Below are 15627 nucleotides of genomic sequence, written 5' to 3'. Positions count from 1 at the left end.
GTGCTTCTTCACTCCAGCAGGGTCAATTCCCTTTGGTAGCAGGAACTGGGTCCAGCCTGCAGTTCTGTCATCGTACGGCCCTCCCTCTGATTCAGATCAACTGCAGCCCAGCAGTCCTTTCCTCCATGTAGGTCTGAGTTCAGCTCTACAGGTGCTCTCTTCCAAGGTCCTACCTTTTAACAATTCTTTTGTTCCTGCTTTGTAGCTTGCTCTGTGGAGGTGGGATCGATACTGTACCACTAACCCAAACTGATTCAGATGTCATGACGGATGATAGCACACACATGAAGAGGTCATGAAACAGTTTATTCTTCACATAATGTGGCTCTCTGGGAAGAGCAAGACTACCCAAGCCAGTCAGTTTCCACTGATTCCAAGGAGGGGCAAATGGCTCTGATTTTTATTGCAGTTAAGGGTGTGGGTTTCCAGGGTAACAGAAAAAGCCAGGGTTTGCATAAATTTCACCTCAAGTGCTTAGGGAGTACCTGGGGTTTCTTATCAGCTTGCCAAGATGTGAGGCAAAAAAGGGGAGGGGGAGGGCTTGAAAGCTGTCAGTGGTCAAACATCAAAAATGGAGTCAGACTCCATTACAGTTCCCCATTTTGGGATGGCACCAGGTCTCAAGTCACTGCCTCCATGATAAATTAGCATTTTCTTTTTGCCTTTTTAATTACTTAGATATATACCTATTAAACAATTCTAAGTTCTTTTTCTTAAAATAATCAGTATGGTTTCTGGCTCCTGACTATAAGCTGGGTGATACAAATCCTCTTTGCTATTCGACAGGGTTAGCATTAGCTTAATAGGTGTGCCAGTTGGGCATATAAACATTTACTCGTCTTCCTTTACTTACCTAATAAAATGCAATGGCTGACTAAACATCTCCATCTACAGGATCCCATTTCTTAAACTTTTCTTTCCATTTCTTAAACTTTTGAGTCTAAAGCTTCTGGTTTCACTTGCTATTTTCAGGCAGAAAGGTTAAAGAAAATAGAGCTCATAATTTCCTATAAACTCTATGTCTTGGACATCATGTGTCAATACACAGAGAATATCCTCAATCTTTTTAACAGGATGCATGGTATTCCATCAAAGATGCATCAGAACTGTTCAACCATTCCATTACTAATAGCCATTTGTGTTGCTATTCATTTTTGTAGGTGAGGAAACTAAAGCCTTGAGAGATTAAATGGCTCACTGTAACATTATATAAATGACAGAACCAGGATTTCTATAAAATTTTAAGATGCCACAGCCCATGCTTAAAAAATTTTATTTTTAAGTATTTTAAGCAAACAGTTAAAAGAAAAAAAACACACAGCACACTATCCTGTTAAGCAACATGTGACCCATCTATACCAATTTTTAAAATGAAATAAAACACAACTGCAGCTTCCATTACCTTCCCTTATTCCATCAGCAGCTCCTGCCATGAAGAGCCAGAACACAACTGTCACGCAACATTCCAATACATGATTTTATACTATTCAACATATAATCTGAATCCACAGGAATATATTATTGTGCAAAACAGTAACAACACTGTTTACTATATGCCAACAATGCTTACATGCCAGCCACGAATCAAAACATTTTATTACATGCATTATTTCATTAACCATTCTCCCGTCCCCAATTATCTAGTGAGGTTGGCAACTACTAATCCATTTCATTAAAAAAGTGAAACACAAATTAAGTTTAATAATGTGCCCACAGATACACCGTATGTTTAATTTTACATAAATGGTATATTGTACATAACTTCTGCAACTTTCTCAGCATTTTTTATCTGTGTCAAAGATGTAACTCTAGTTTTTAATATTCACTTCCCAAAGTACCAAAAACAACCCTTTTTTTTCCCCTGTTGATGGACATTTAGGCTTTTCCCAATCTTGCTACCTAAACAGTACTGCAGTGAACAGTTATATACGAATGCCCCTCCCTACACTAACCTCTTCTAGGGTCTATCCAGGAGTAGGGCTGCTAGTGGTGTGCACATCACGAGACTTTGCAGACTACGCAGCACAGGACCTATTACAATTTCCACTCCCACAGCAGAGTTCCCACTGTTCTACACATATACCCATACTAGGGCTTGTAAAATGTATCATCTGGGGGAGTGTGAAAGGCCATTAACCCATATTTCCTTTGCTTTCCTCTCCATACATGCCTCTGTGTGGGCTGATGGTCTGTCAGCAAGGCAGAGGTCAACCACACTGGACAACTGATTCAAAGACTTTCCAATACCTACTTCTCTCTGGGGGAGTCTCAGCTCTCTGGCTCTCCTCAGCCCCAACTTTGGTTCTTCCTAGGCAACACAAGCAAGCAAGGCAGGGTTCAAAGAAGCCTACATGTTCTCCAGGCCAGAATGGGGAAGACAGGAGAACTGGTGGCTGAGGCAGTCAGAAATTGTCAACTGGAGCCGCATGGCTTGGAACCACCTACAGTTGGTGCTAACTAGTACGCTTGTGGGTGAACTCCAGTCAACAGTGTACTCAGGGCCCCTTCAAAACACTTCAATCCTGACTAAGCTGAACTAAATTCAATTCCATACTCCTTAATACAGGTTATTTTGTACAAAATTTCTGTACGGCAAACAGATAAATAAGCACCCAACCCAGCCTCCAGAGTGCCGTCTGGCTGCAGCAGCAGGCCTAACTCTTGGAAACCTGGGCAACACCTAACAGAGTAAGATACAGGCACAAAGAGAGGTGGGTCCAGGGGAGAGGGCTTAGGGATGGCGAGGGTTAGCCTTGACAGATGAGGACCTGGGCCAGCATGGGATATGGTCTACACTCCTGGGGAAGGTAGATAGCACAAGTCAGGCCGGTCCAGGGGGTGTTCAGGGGTGGGCAATGAAGTTAAATCGAACACTGATTACACCAAAATGTTTAGTGGTTAACTCCAAGTAGTGAGACTTCTTTTAGCTAATCTGTATTTACTAATATTTCTATAGTAATCATATATTACTCATATAATTAAATTTATTTAAAAATTCAGGTTATTGAACAGTTCAATCAGTACAGTCCCAAAATATTAAAGGCTTACCTCAGTATAGAGTGATTTGTTTTTACTTCTTTGTACACTTGAAAATTTGGTTTGAATGTTTAAAAATAAGTATATCTCGCTTTATAAAAATGGCAGTAAGAAAACCTCTACTGAGGCAGGAATTCAGTGAGGTGACAGTGGCACAAGGAGCTGGCGGGGGTGAAAATATGGACAGAAAAGGGGTATTTCCTCAGTTGTAGCACCAGATTTGAAGCTGAAGCTGACTTGGAGGTGCAGCTCTGTGAGGGCTCTGGTCCTAGAGATCAGCTACCTAACCCAGAGCCTTTGCACACCAAGCGCTCTTTCTCCAATCCTAGGAATCAGGGAGCTTAATTACTCTAATTTTACAAGCCAGAAAACAGATGCAGATGTTCAACGACTTGTCCAACATCACCCTGCCAAGAAAAGGCACACTGAGCCTGGAACCCAGATCTGGTAACTCCCAGGCCCTTCCCAGACCCTGGGGCCTCAGCACATGGGACTGTGATCCCTGCCCAGCCACTTCTGGAGCCGGTTTTTGGTACTATACCAGTGATGGGACACCTGATTCCACGCCACGGGCAGCTGCTGCTGTAGGAAAAGGATGCAGAGCCAGGATTACCAAACCCTCCTGAGTATAAAGTGGAGTTGGAGCCAGAACACGAACATATGTCTGCCCTTCCTCCCCATCCTCTGACATCATCACAAAGTGTCAAAGTCTTCATTTTCATCTGCCCACAACAATCCAGAAAGGATGAGATTACTTGTACTCTACTGAAAGGACATTTTCCAGGTTGATTTCTTCTCACTATAAGAAACGGTCTGCTCCACCAGTGTGGCCTGACTCAAAGCAGTAACATGTAGTCTGAGATGGTTCTCAACTAACAAGTGAGATATTTTATTCTTATATTTGTAATGTGAGCTCTTCAATAATCAGAAGCAATGACTACTTACACAAATTTTAGAAAAATCACTCCTTCACCCTTAACGCCATCGAGCTACTTCTTTTTGTTTCAAGTCGACAAATGAGATGGAGGTGCCTCCCCTACCAGGCCACCTCTTTTCCAGAGGGCATCAGTCATGTAAACTGGTACCTTTGGGTTGAACCCGATGCCAGCACCGGATCCAAAGTGCGAAGAAAGCTACATGAAAGGTTAGAGGGTCCCCATAGCGTGCACAAGTTAGAGATGCAAGCAAGCACAATAATTAAACGTTTACAACTGTTGAAAGAGTCCCATTCATGGAAACTGATAGCAGAGATAACTGCATAAAAATCTCTCAGCTATATAATTTCACTGAGTCCTTGGGTCTGTGGTTAACCTTGTAAATGTAATTCAGATTCAGACCACATCACTCCTCAACTCAAAACTGTCCCAAAGCTCCCTACCTCCCTTTGAGGAAGCTCCAGCCCCAGTGGAGACACATGATACACGGCTTGCCCCACTACCTCTCTGGGGCCCTCTCTTCTGCTGGCTCACTCCACTCTAGCCCAGGGACCTTCCTGCCATTCTCCAAGGACACTAGATAAGATTCCACCTCCTGTGCCTGGATCTAGAAACCCACAGGGTCCATGCCCTAACCTCTTTCAGGACTTTGCTCAAGTTTCTCCCTCTCAGTTGAAGTCCTCCCTAACCAGCCTCCTTAAAATTGCAACCCACCTCCTAATCCAGCACTGCCTTTCACTCTTATCTGATTCATTTTGTCCACAACACATATCACCATCTGAAGTACTATGTAACTCATTTGTTAATTGTCTGTAAAGATCCAAGACGGCAGATCTTTTGTCTGTTCTGGTCACTGCTGGGTCTCTAGCACACACAACAGGGTCTGGGATATGGGAGGTGCTCAGCACATTTCTGTTGAACAGATGGCTCGCTGTTGCCCATGCAGACTGTGGGGTGGAGACAGCGACGGGGCACTGGCAGAGCCCCATTCTCCAGGTGACTGAGTCCAACCCTGCTCTTTTCCATGGGCTGCTGAGACAACTCTATGCCCGTGGCAGATATCCAAAGCAAGATATGAAGGCCAAAGCTGCAGCCAGAACTCCCAGGAGGCATCTGGGGGAGACTGGGAGTTCCTGCTTCTGCTGCTGCTACTTATACGATCAAACAGAGTATGCACTACCACAGGATTCAACCGGCCCCTTGCAGAAGCCACAGCCCATTACATCATAGATCTTTTGTCAAACCACAAAGGGCAATGGTATCTGCTTTTACACTTATTACCTGGCTGGGGGCTCCAGGCCACTGTGCAAAGGCCCAAGCTTCCAGAAAGGCCCCAAAGAACAGGTTACTGTTCTTCCCTAGCATCACGCTCCCCAGCAGGTAAGAAAGGAGATGCCCTGAGTTTTTGAATCCTCAGCATTCTCTGCCACCAGATTTGAAAATAGAAAGGGCTGGACCCTTTGTGAAGGTTTTTCCCATACTGCCCATAATTAAGGGTTCTCTAAGCAGGGCCGCCGCTAGAAACCCCTCTCCCCCCACTGTCAGACCCCAAGCTAATCTCTAATATGGTTTTTCATATGCCGAGCCAAATTTGAAGACCACCTGAAGGTCTTCCCACACTCTCTGCATTTGAAGGGCCTCTCTCGAGTATGAAATCTCTTGTGGCTAATGAGCTGTGAGCTTTTGTTAAAAGTTTTCCCACAGGTGCTACACTTGTGGCACTTCTTCCCAATGGGTATGTTCTGGAGTCCGGTGATCCTGGAGCTCTGGTCACAAGCTTCCGCAGAATCTTCAAGGGGCTTCTCCCCACTTGGTTTTAATTCCTGTAAACTCACCCCTGTGTCCTGGCAGGAAGACAACCCAGCCAGGCTGCATTCAGACTGTGCCACTCTGGTGTGTTTCCTCTGATGAATGCAGAGGGTATGTCTTCCAATGAAATCTTTCCCACACCACTGACATTTAAAAGGTCTCTCTTTACTGTGGATTCTCTGATGATTAACAAGGCGATGTTTTCTATCATAAGATTTCCCACACAGATTACATTTATAGCGCTTCTCTCCACTGTGTATTCCCTTATGATCTAAAAGACTTCTTTTACGTGTAAAAGTTTTCCCACATTCTTGGCACCAAAAAGGTTTCTCACCAGCGAGCATTTGTGACTGCAGATTTGGCGTGTTTCCACTTTCACGGTACTCATACTGTTTTTCCAAAGAGTGAATCCTCTGATGACGGGAGAGGTTAGAACTCCATCTGAAAGCTTTCCCACATTCTCTGCACTTATAAGGCTTCTCTCTGGTGTGAATTCTCTGATGGATGAGGAGGAATGAGTGATTACGGAAGGCTTTGCCACACTGGCTACATTTGTAGGCTTCCTCTGTGGTTTGACTGCTCTGAGGGACTTGGAGAACTCTGTCCTGATTAAACGATGGCCCATCCTCAGGTTTTCTCTGAATGGCATGCTGCTTCTTATGAGCAATAAAGGCCGACCGATGGGTAAACTGTTTTTCACACTCACTACATCTGTACGGCTTCTCGCCTGTGTGAATTCTCTGATGATCAATGAGGGATTTCTTTCGAGTAAAAGTTTTCCCACACTGCTGACAAGGAAAAGCTTTCTCTGTAACAGGGGCACTCTGGGACTGACTGCAGCTGGAGGTCTGTCTAAAGTCCTCTCTACATGTGTCTTGATCGTAGAACTTTTCTTCCTGGTGCATTCTCATATGACGAGTAAAGTTTGATCTCCACCTAAAGGTTTTCCTACATTTGGTACATTTATAAGGTTTCTCCTGAGTGTGGACCCTTTGATGTTCAACAACATATGATTTACAGTGGAAGGATTTTCTACACTGGCTGCAGTCAAAGGGTTTCTCCCCACTTTGGTCTCTCAAATGATGATCAAATCCTGAGCTATAGGTGAGAGCTTCCTCATGCTGATTAGACTCAAGAAATTTCTGCTTAGCATGAGTTTCCTGGTGTAGACGGTAGGCAGACATGCGTCGGAAAGCCTTGTCACATAAACTACATTTATAAGGTTTCACTCCAGTGTGAATCTTTTCATGTCGCACACAGTTTGAGCTCCACCTGAAAGCTTTCCCACACACCCTGCATTTAAATGGTTTCTCTTGAGTGTGAAGTCTCTGATGACATGCAAGATGAGAGCTATGACTGAAGGTCCTCCCACAGTCACCGCACTTATATGATGTCCCCATGTGAAGATTCTGCCGTTGGTGATGTGAGCTAAGGCTGAAGTCTTTCCCACGTGCATCCTTCGCATTTGCTTTTAGTCCAGCATGAATTCTCTGATGTAGGCTAAATCCGCCAACTATGCGCCTGAGCCCTTTCCCATATTCCTTGTAGTCATAGTGGTATGAACTCCCTCTGAAGTGTCTGCCACAGCCATGTTTAAGGGATCGCTTTCTTCTGGGGACTCTCAAATATGTGGCATGTTTTAGATTATGACTAGTACTTCTTCCTGATTCTTCTAATTCTTTTTCTGTCCTATGACTGACATTGGTCTCTTCTTTCTTCACTCTTACTTGTACGGGGTTTCCACATTGTTCCTTTAGCCTGCTCTTCTTTTCGAAAGATTCTCTGAGCCCCATTCCCTCAGAAACACTCGTCCTCCAACATTCTGATGGCCCAGCTAAGGTTTCTGCTTCTTCCAAAGGTTCATGTTTTAAGATGAACTTGTTCGTTTTAATCTGGAGCTCACCTCCTGACACAAAATAAAACACAAAACAATGTACTCTATTCCATACTTGGAAATGCAGAAAGCATCAAAGGATGGGGGGGGGAGCCAAGATCTTGGGTGGTGAAGCTTTTGCTTGACTGCCAATACCTTTACCAAATAGTCTGGGAAAGCAAAACATGGAAGAGTATTCCAGATGACAAGGAAGGGAGGAGGAGAAGCAAGGTAAGCACAACAGCTAAACATATGCAGAAATGACATCCAGTTGAAAAACAGCATTGAGAAGTGAATGTTAAACAGTAGGAGAGGGGAGAGGAATCATGGTAAGAGTATAAGAAGGCTCCCAAGAGCCCAGGGGTGGGGGCTCCATGGAGGACTGGCTGAAGGAACTGGAAGTCAAGCCTATCATAGGGGCAAAGAAGAGGAGGAGTGGGATTAGGGTTCTTCAAAGGGCATGAAGGGGTGGGCATGGCCAGGGGCCAGCAGGAGTGCAGCAGAGGGATGAGGAAGAGCATCACTGAATGGAAAAGCCTGCAACAGTGAAGCCCTCCAGTGGGCAAGACCAGTTACTGAAAAGGTTTCTGGGGAAGGGGTAGGGCCAGAAACAAATGTCTAATGGGCCAGTCTGGAGAGGAGAAGCCTAGAAGCCCAGCACTCCTTAGCAACTCTGTTAAGGGTCTTCCTTCTAGCAAACAACAAAGTATATTCCCTGTGACTTACTTGGTGTAACAGACCTTAAGAAAGAGAAAAGTAGATGTGAGAGAAGTAGGATCCAGAGGTTCTCTGAAACTCACCTGCAGGGGCAACACCTAGATTCCCCTTAGGCTGAGCTCCCTGGGCATTCAGGCCCCATGGCTCCCTTGCCTCCAACCAGGAAATCAGAACAGGTTTGGTGAATGGTCCCACTGCAGAAGAGAAGGGGATGGGATGAGATAGAAGGGTGGATAAATCATACAGAACTATTCTCCAGGACCCTCTCAGGCAAGGACAAGGGAAAGGCCAGGGAGGCTGGTGGAGGAAGTCAGGACAGGAGGCCCAGACAGCCATTTCCAACGGCTCTGAGCAGAGACAAAAGAGGCTGAAAGAAGTCACAGCCAAAAGGATCACTAGGGTTCTCTGGAGGTGGGAGCCACATGACAACTCAATCAGTTAAATCAACCAGCACCATGTGGGTGTCTAACTAGGAACTTCATATACATGACTTTTAATTATTATAATAATCCAGCAAACAGGCATCATTATCACCATGTTTCAAAAGAGAAGACTAGGTAATAGAGCCAGGGTCAAAGCCCAGGTCAGGTCCCTGTCTAGACAGCACAATAAAAAGTAAGAAGGTAGAAGTAAAAGTGGGTAGAAGCATGGGGGTATCAATGTCTTACCCAGAGAAACCACGTTCCTGTAATTCTCCAGCATTACATCTCTGTACAAGTTCCTCTGGGCAGGATCCAGCCATCCCCACTCATCCTGGGAGAAGGTCACTTCCACATCCTTGAAAGTCACAGCCTCCTGAAAAACACAGTCCTATGTCTGAGAGTCAGTCTACAGCTCCTGGCTTTTAGGAGAGAGCAATGGAAGGGCGGGCAGGATCTGAGTGAGCATAGGATGGATCTGGTAAGGGTGAAAGAGAGAGCATCACCCAGCAGAAGAACTCTGAGCTCAAGGGGGATAATCTGGTCTCTAGGACCTGGGTCTCTGGAGGTGAGGTCACTGGACACAGAGACTCAAGATGAGGGGGAGCCTCAGGGACTCCATTAGGCAGCAATGCCGGGATGTCATGAAGGACCAAAGGTCTTATGGCTCACCTGAGGCTGGGATGTCAATGTGTCTCCTGGGCACACCTCTCTCTGGGAAAGGGCAGGCACCTCAGCAACAGGAGGCTCTGAAGGAGAAGAAAGAGCCATGAGAGAAGGTAACCCAGCTCTTGGCACCGCACTGAGGAGGCCCACTCTTCCCCCACAGAGGACTTCTGGGCCTACGAGCAGGTATGGACTACTGTTAAACACCCATTTCACATTTCCACAGTATCTGCTGAGGGCTGGGGAGTGAGGAGTGGGGGGTGCAATGGGAGGAGAAGCTAGGTAGACATGGGTTACAGAAGGGTAGAAAGGACACAGGGCTAAGCACCAAGACTGAAAGGGATTCTCATGAGAGGACAGATGGTGAAATGACAACACTACTTTGGGATGTGTGGCATACAGCTTAGAGCTAGATGGCGTGTACCGGATTGCCCAGCCAGGAAGTCACACACTCCTATTTCATAGGGAGGCTCCAGGTGGTCCCCAAGAGTAGAGCTGCTCCTGAGAGGTGAAGCAGGGGGCCATATCTGTGAGGCTCGCAGGGCTCCTGTACCCATCCAACGTACATCTGGGCTCTGGGCAAGGGTCGGGTCCTGGCGAGAAGAAAATGTTGTGAGAGGATCCCTATGGGAATCAGAAAGCAAACTCAAAGAAGAGGCCACATGGCTAATCTTCAAGGGCAGGGTCCAGGGAAGGGCAAGCCAGGCCCTTCATTACCTACAGGCAGAGGCAAAAGGAGGAGGAGAAAGCCCAGGAAGGACCCCCTCATCCCTTGGCCTCCCTGGGCTCTAGTGTGGGCCATGAGGCAGACAGGTGGAGCCAGATTCCAGCTACAACGTAAGAGAGCATCCAGCAAGGCACTGCTGTTGTGCCCCAGATGCTACAGCAACACTTTCCCATTAGCTCCTCAGGCTCCACCCCTGGTCTGGAACTTAGAAATCAGAGAGAAGAAATGTATCCCTGAGTTAAAATAATAATGGTTCACTGCAGAGATGCAGACAGATAACATCTACCAAGTATCAGGAAATGCTCTAAGCACTACTAAGCATAGTGACCTCAAAGAAGCAGGACAGCTCCCAGATGTAACTCTGACTGAGACGGCAACACTGCCAAAGAGGCAATACTACTTGTGAGAGTGAGCCATGGAACCACAGAAGAGAAAGTCTCGGGTACAGAAAACAGCAGTGCCCATCCAAGCAGAGACCCAGAAAGAGGCAGTCTTTACCCTGGGATTTCAAATGGCCCAGTCTCTAAGGCAAGGCTATCCCTGATGTGGAAATGAGTACTGGAAGCTTTCAGCCAATGAACTTTCAAGTTTTTTCTGGTCCTGTGGCCAAGATGTTGACCACATTGATTTGGATGAATCTTGGCCTGAGGCCATGAAACATGTGATACCGAGCTACAGACTAAAGGTATGAACCTGTTCTTCCCACACCCTACCAAAAAGAGAATAAAGAAACAATACAAAGATGGAAGCAGACAGCCCAATGAGTTTAAAAACAAAATTTCTCAGGACCTAGTTGCTCAATGCTGATGAACCACAGGGTGATTATGTAATTTTACGTGCATCTTGAGCCATTCTGTTCATTTTTCAGAATTTGGGAGGTATTCTCCCAGCCCGTTTTGTTTTCTAATTTCTTTTTTTTTAAAATATTTTATTTATTCATCAGAAAGAGAGAGAGCACAAGCAGGGGGAGCAGCAGGCAGAGGGAGAGGAAGAAGCAGGCTCCCCGCTGAGCAAGGAGCCTGATGCGGGGCTCAGGCCTAGGGGTCGTAGGATCCTAGGGTCCCAGGGTCCTAAGATCGTGGCTTGAGCTGAAGACAGACGCTTAACTGACTGAGCCACCCAGGCGCTCCTGTTTTCTAATTTCTAACTAGCTTTCAACCAGGTAGGCCGGGTATGCCCATTTGGCAATGTTTTCGGGGATTTTCAAATCCTACACCTAGCTCTAAATGAGTTAAATGTAACCAAGCCACAATTTTGTACCTACTATGTACCTTATTTGCTTTAATCAATGATTCTTAGATCCTTTTGAATACCTTGGTGTTTTGGTAAAAATGATAAAGTTCTTTTACATTTTTTAAAATAGTAATCAATGTTAAGCAAAAGGGTTTTCTTTTTTAATAGTCATACCTTGCATTGATATATTACCAAATACTGCTGGTGGACGTTCAGTTAGATGTGTTACTTGATTGACTTAATTTGATATTATATTTGGGAGAAGAGTGTGTCAAATATGTTCCAGAAATCTTAAAGGTAACTTTCATTTATGCATGAATCATATATGTAGAATTACACATATTTTTATTGAAAAAAAATTTAAAGAAGCCTACAAAAATGATAAACGCTTTTACAAAAAAACAAAATAACAAACCTCCAAATCTATAAGAAGCATTGAGAAACTCACCTGTGTGGGGCAGAAGTGGCAGGCAGAGCTCACTTTAACTGACCGGTTGCTCTACCAGCACTGGGGCAGTCAGCTGTTTCCCAGTGCTAAAGCTGGGGCTGGGCAAATGGTGGACATTCAAATATACACTGAATAAATTCTCATTGTTAGATCAGTTTTGCACATTCTTTTCAATAAACTGAGGCTCTGAAAAAACGTGAGCAATGCTCGAACAATGAGGCTATGAAATAAAGTCTTCCAATTTCTTGGGCCTGGGCTGACCCTCAATACTCTTCTTACCCCTGACCCCTGCATAGAACAAATCCTCAAAAGAAAGAAGGAACATGTTGCAAGTGCACTGCATTTATAGGTCTTACCGTGCACTTAGAAGCCAGGAGTCCTGACTCTAACAGCAAGAAAGACATCACTCCCACTTAACAGATCAGTATCAAGTCAAATTAGATATGAGGAGATGGACTTGCATAAAGTAAGTCACTGTGTCCTAAAGCTCATTACTGTTATCTACAGATACTTGCTGACCCTCTTCCTGGAGCCGACTGTCCTCTGGGAAGGTGGGAAGGGCTGCCAGCTCAAAGGTCCTTGGCTCAGGGTCTAGTTCTCAGCTGCTCAGGTGCTGTGGGAATGAGAAGGGAAGACATTCCCTGCCTTCCTCAATGCTGAGGGTTCAGAGGCCCAACCCACCCACTCTAGATGAGCTGGCTGGCTGACAGGCAGAGTTCACTGGGCACCTCACACTTGCTCACACTCACCCTCCATGGTGTTCCATCGAAGTCCCTCTGCAGTTCCTCCAGCAGGGCCACAGCCTCCCCACCACTCTCAGGGTGATGCAGCTGTACCCAGGTCCGGAGCTCCCCGGGCAGGATGCTCAGGAATTGCTCCAGCACCAGCAGCTCCAGGATCTGGGCCTTGGAGAGGATGTCAGGCCTCAGCCACCAGCGGCAGAGCTCCCGGAGCCGGCTGAAAGTCTCTAGGGGCCCAGAAGATTCATGGTAGCGAAGCTGCCTGAAGAGCTGGCGAAACAGTTCCTGGCCAGAACGGTTGAGTGTCTGTGGCCTGGCAGCCTGCACTGAAGTGTAGCCTTCATCCTCTTCTTCCTTCTTTACCATCTGAAGACGCCCTCGTTCCCTTGAAGCCTGGGCCTGAACTGGATGGACAGCATACCACCTGCCTGAAGCCATCACTCCTGCTCAGGGTCTACCCAGCAGAGTGCAAACCAAGTCTATGTTAGTCGTGTCGCTGCTGGGACCTCAAAAGTTTTTCAGCACTGTAGTGGGTAATGTCATTTGCTGGAACATCAGATGTCACTGGTAAGAGACTAAAATAACCAATGTGATTGTTCAGGAGGCATGATGAGAATGACGGCACAGTTAGATCCTGGTAGCCAGGATCATCTTGGAGTGTATGAAAAGAGGGCACATGAAGATTTGCACAATCATGCCTGCCAATATTAAGTAGACCAGGGCTAGATTGTCACATACTGTGGCGGACTAAGAAAATATCTCAGACCACAGGAAAACATGTACAGGACTTGTATGCTAAAAATTACAAATGGCTGATGAAAGAAACCAAAGATCTAAATAAATGGACAGACATACTATATCATATACAGGAAGACTTGACATAGTAAAGATGTCAATTCACCAAAAGATCTACAGGTTTAATGCAAAGTTTTTTGTTTATATAGGCAAGATTATCCTAAAATTTATGTGGAAAAGCAAAGGAATTACAACAGCTAAAACAATTTTTAAAAATTAGAATGAAGTATGAGGAAATTGTCTTTTTAATTTCAAGACTGTGGATCCAGCAACTGCACTACTAGGTATTTACCCAAAGAATACAAGAATACTAATTCAAAGGGGTACATGTACCCCAATGCAGCATTGTCCACAATAGCCAAATTATGGAAACAGCCCGAGTGTCCATCAACTGACGAAGAGATAAGGAAGATATGGTATACATATACAATGAAATATTACTCAGCCATCAAAATGAATGAAATCTTGCCATTTGGAACAACACAGATGGGGCTAGAGAATACTATGTTAAGTGAAATAAGTCCATCAGAGAAAGACAAATACCATATGATTTCACTCACATGTGGAATCTAAGAAACAAAACAAATAAGCAAAAGGGCAGGGGGAGAGAAAGAGAGAGAGGGCCCAAACCAAGATACAGAGAAGAGAACATGAACTAAGACTGACCTAGGTTCAAATCCACCTCCCCACTTATTAACTGTATGACTATGGAGGCATCACTTTACCTCTTAAAATCTCCGTGGCCTCACTGTATAAAATGGGGGTGGTGTGGGGTTTAAGTAAAAAACTACGTGGGCACATTGTGGGCTCTCAGTGAATGTTTGTTTTTTCACACCTAGGGGAAGAGTTTATGCTGCAGGCCACACCACTGCGTACGAATCTACCGTGCAGATGTACCCAACTGGTTTTTTATAAAGGCGCAAAAAGCCATTCAAAGGAGGAAGGACAGTCTTCTCAACAAATACTGATGGAGGAATTGGATATTCAAAGGCAAACTAATGAAAGTCAACTTAAACCTCACATCTTACACAAAAATCAATTCAAAATGAATCCCGGACATAAATATAAAACATAAAACTATACAACTTTTAGAAAAAAGCATAGGAGAAGATCTTTATGATCTAAGGCTAGGCAAAGCTATTAAAACTGACACCAAAAGTGTGATACATAAAAGGGAAAACTGGTAAACTAGACCTCATCAAAATGTAAAACTTTGTTCTATGAAGACCCTTGTTGAAAGCATGAGAGACAAGCTACAGACTGGAAGATAATATTTATAAGGTACATATCTGACAAAAGACTAGTATCTGACTACATAAAGAATTCTCAAAACTCAACAGTGAGAAGGGCAAATAATCCCATAAGAAAATGGGCAAAAGACATAAAGATACATTTCACCAATAAGGACATAAAAATAAGGACAAGAAAAAATGTTTAACATGATTAGCCATGAGGGAAATTCGATTTAAACCACAATAACATAATCTCTATATAACTATCAGAATGGCTAAAATAGAGAAGTGGAGTTAAGATGGAGGAGGAGTAGGGGTCCCCGTTCTCAGCTGGTCCCCTGAGTCGAGCTGGATAGGTACTAGACCATCCTGAACACCCACGGAATCAGCCTGAGATGCAGGAAGATACACCTGGATCTCTACAAATGAACATCTCCAGCGCTGAGTATTGAGGTACGAAGTGGGGAGCCGTGAATCCGCGCACAGATATTGGAAGATAGACGGAAGGGGGAGGGACACTCTGCGCTCGGGCGCTGGGAGGCGGTAGCCACCTGCACGGGGAGAGGGCTGACTGGCGGACCGGCACCCACGAGAGAGCAGACTGAGACCGTGAGCCTGGGATCACGAGCGACCAGTCTGAATACCGGAGCTCTTCAGGGCACGCGAACCACACTGAAACAGAGCTCCAGAGCGCGCAGAGGTGGCTGGCAGTGTTAAAAACACAAAGGACAGAGACGTGCCGGCCCTGGAAGAGAGGGCTGGGACGCCGGCTGTGGGGCGCACATCCCGGAACTCTGCAGGGTTTAGCAGCACCAACAGAAACAGAGTTAACGTGGCCAGAACACCAGTGGAGAACGGTCTGCAATCCCTCTGTTCTGAGACAGAGGCTGGGATTCGGCCACTGCTGCTCTAACACTCAGAAGAGGCACAGAAAACCGCCAGGGAAAGCCGACAGAGAACAAAAACCTGGAAATATCCGCTCACAGTGTGCCCATCC

The 15627-nt window shown here is 45.4% G+C and overlaps 1 protein-coding gene across 15 annotated transcripts in view; it reads right to left on the bottom strand.

Moving 5' to 3' along the window:
• Window positions 1-1256: 1256 nt before the first annotated feature.
• Window positions 1257-15627, bottom strand: part of ZNF445 (zinc finger protein 445) — a 28475-nt gene continuing 14104 nt past the window's right edge. For 10 of the 15 annotated variants that reach the window (XM_034653462.1, XM_034653459.1, XM_034653458.1 and 7 more), the window contains 6 exons: window positions 12613-13178; window positions 9880-10048; window positions 9462-9538; window positions 9039-9165; window positions 8454-8564; window positions 1257-7686 (listed from right to left, as the gene is read on the bottom strand). In XM_034653462.1, coding sequence (XP_034509353.1) covers window positions 5525-7686; window positions 8454-8564; window positions 9039-9165; window positions 9462-9538; window positions 9880-10048; window positions 12613-13041 — 3075 coding nt within the window. In that variant the 5' untranslated portion in view covers window positions 13042-13178 and the 3' untranslated portion in view covers window positions 1257-5524. Of the gene's footprint in view, window positions 7687-8453; window positions 8565-9038; window positions 9166-9461; window positions 9539-9879; window positions 10049-12612; window positions 13179-15627 lie in introns of those variants that run through there. The other 5 variants (XM_034653467.1, XM_034653468.1, XM_034653471.1 and 2 more) reach the window with 3 other exon arrangements.

Source organism: Ailuropoda melanoleuca, unplaced genomic scaffold (assembly GCF_002007445.2).
Source record: "Ailuropoda melanoleuca isolate Jingjing unplaced genomic scaffold, ASM200744v2 unplaced-scaffold9057, whole genome shotgun sequence".
Taxonomy (NCBI): Eukaryota; Metazoa; Chordata; class Mammalia; order Carnivora; family Ursidae; genus Ailuropoda; species Ailuropoda melanoleuca.
Note: the sequence above shows the minus strand (reverse complement) of the source record. Positions and strands in the feature narration are given on the sequence as shown.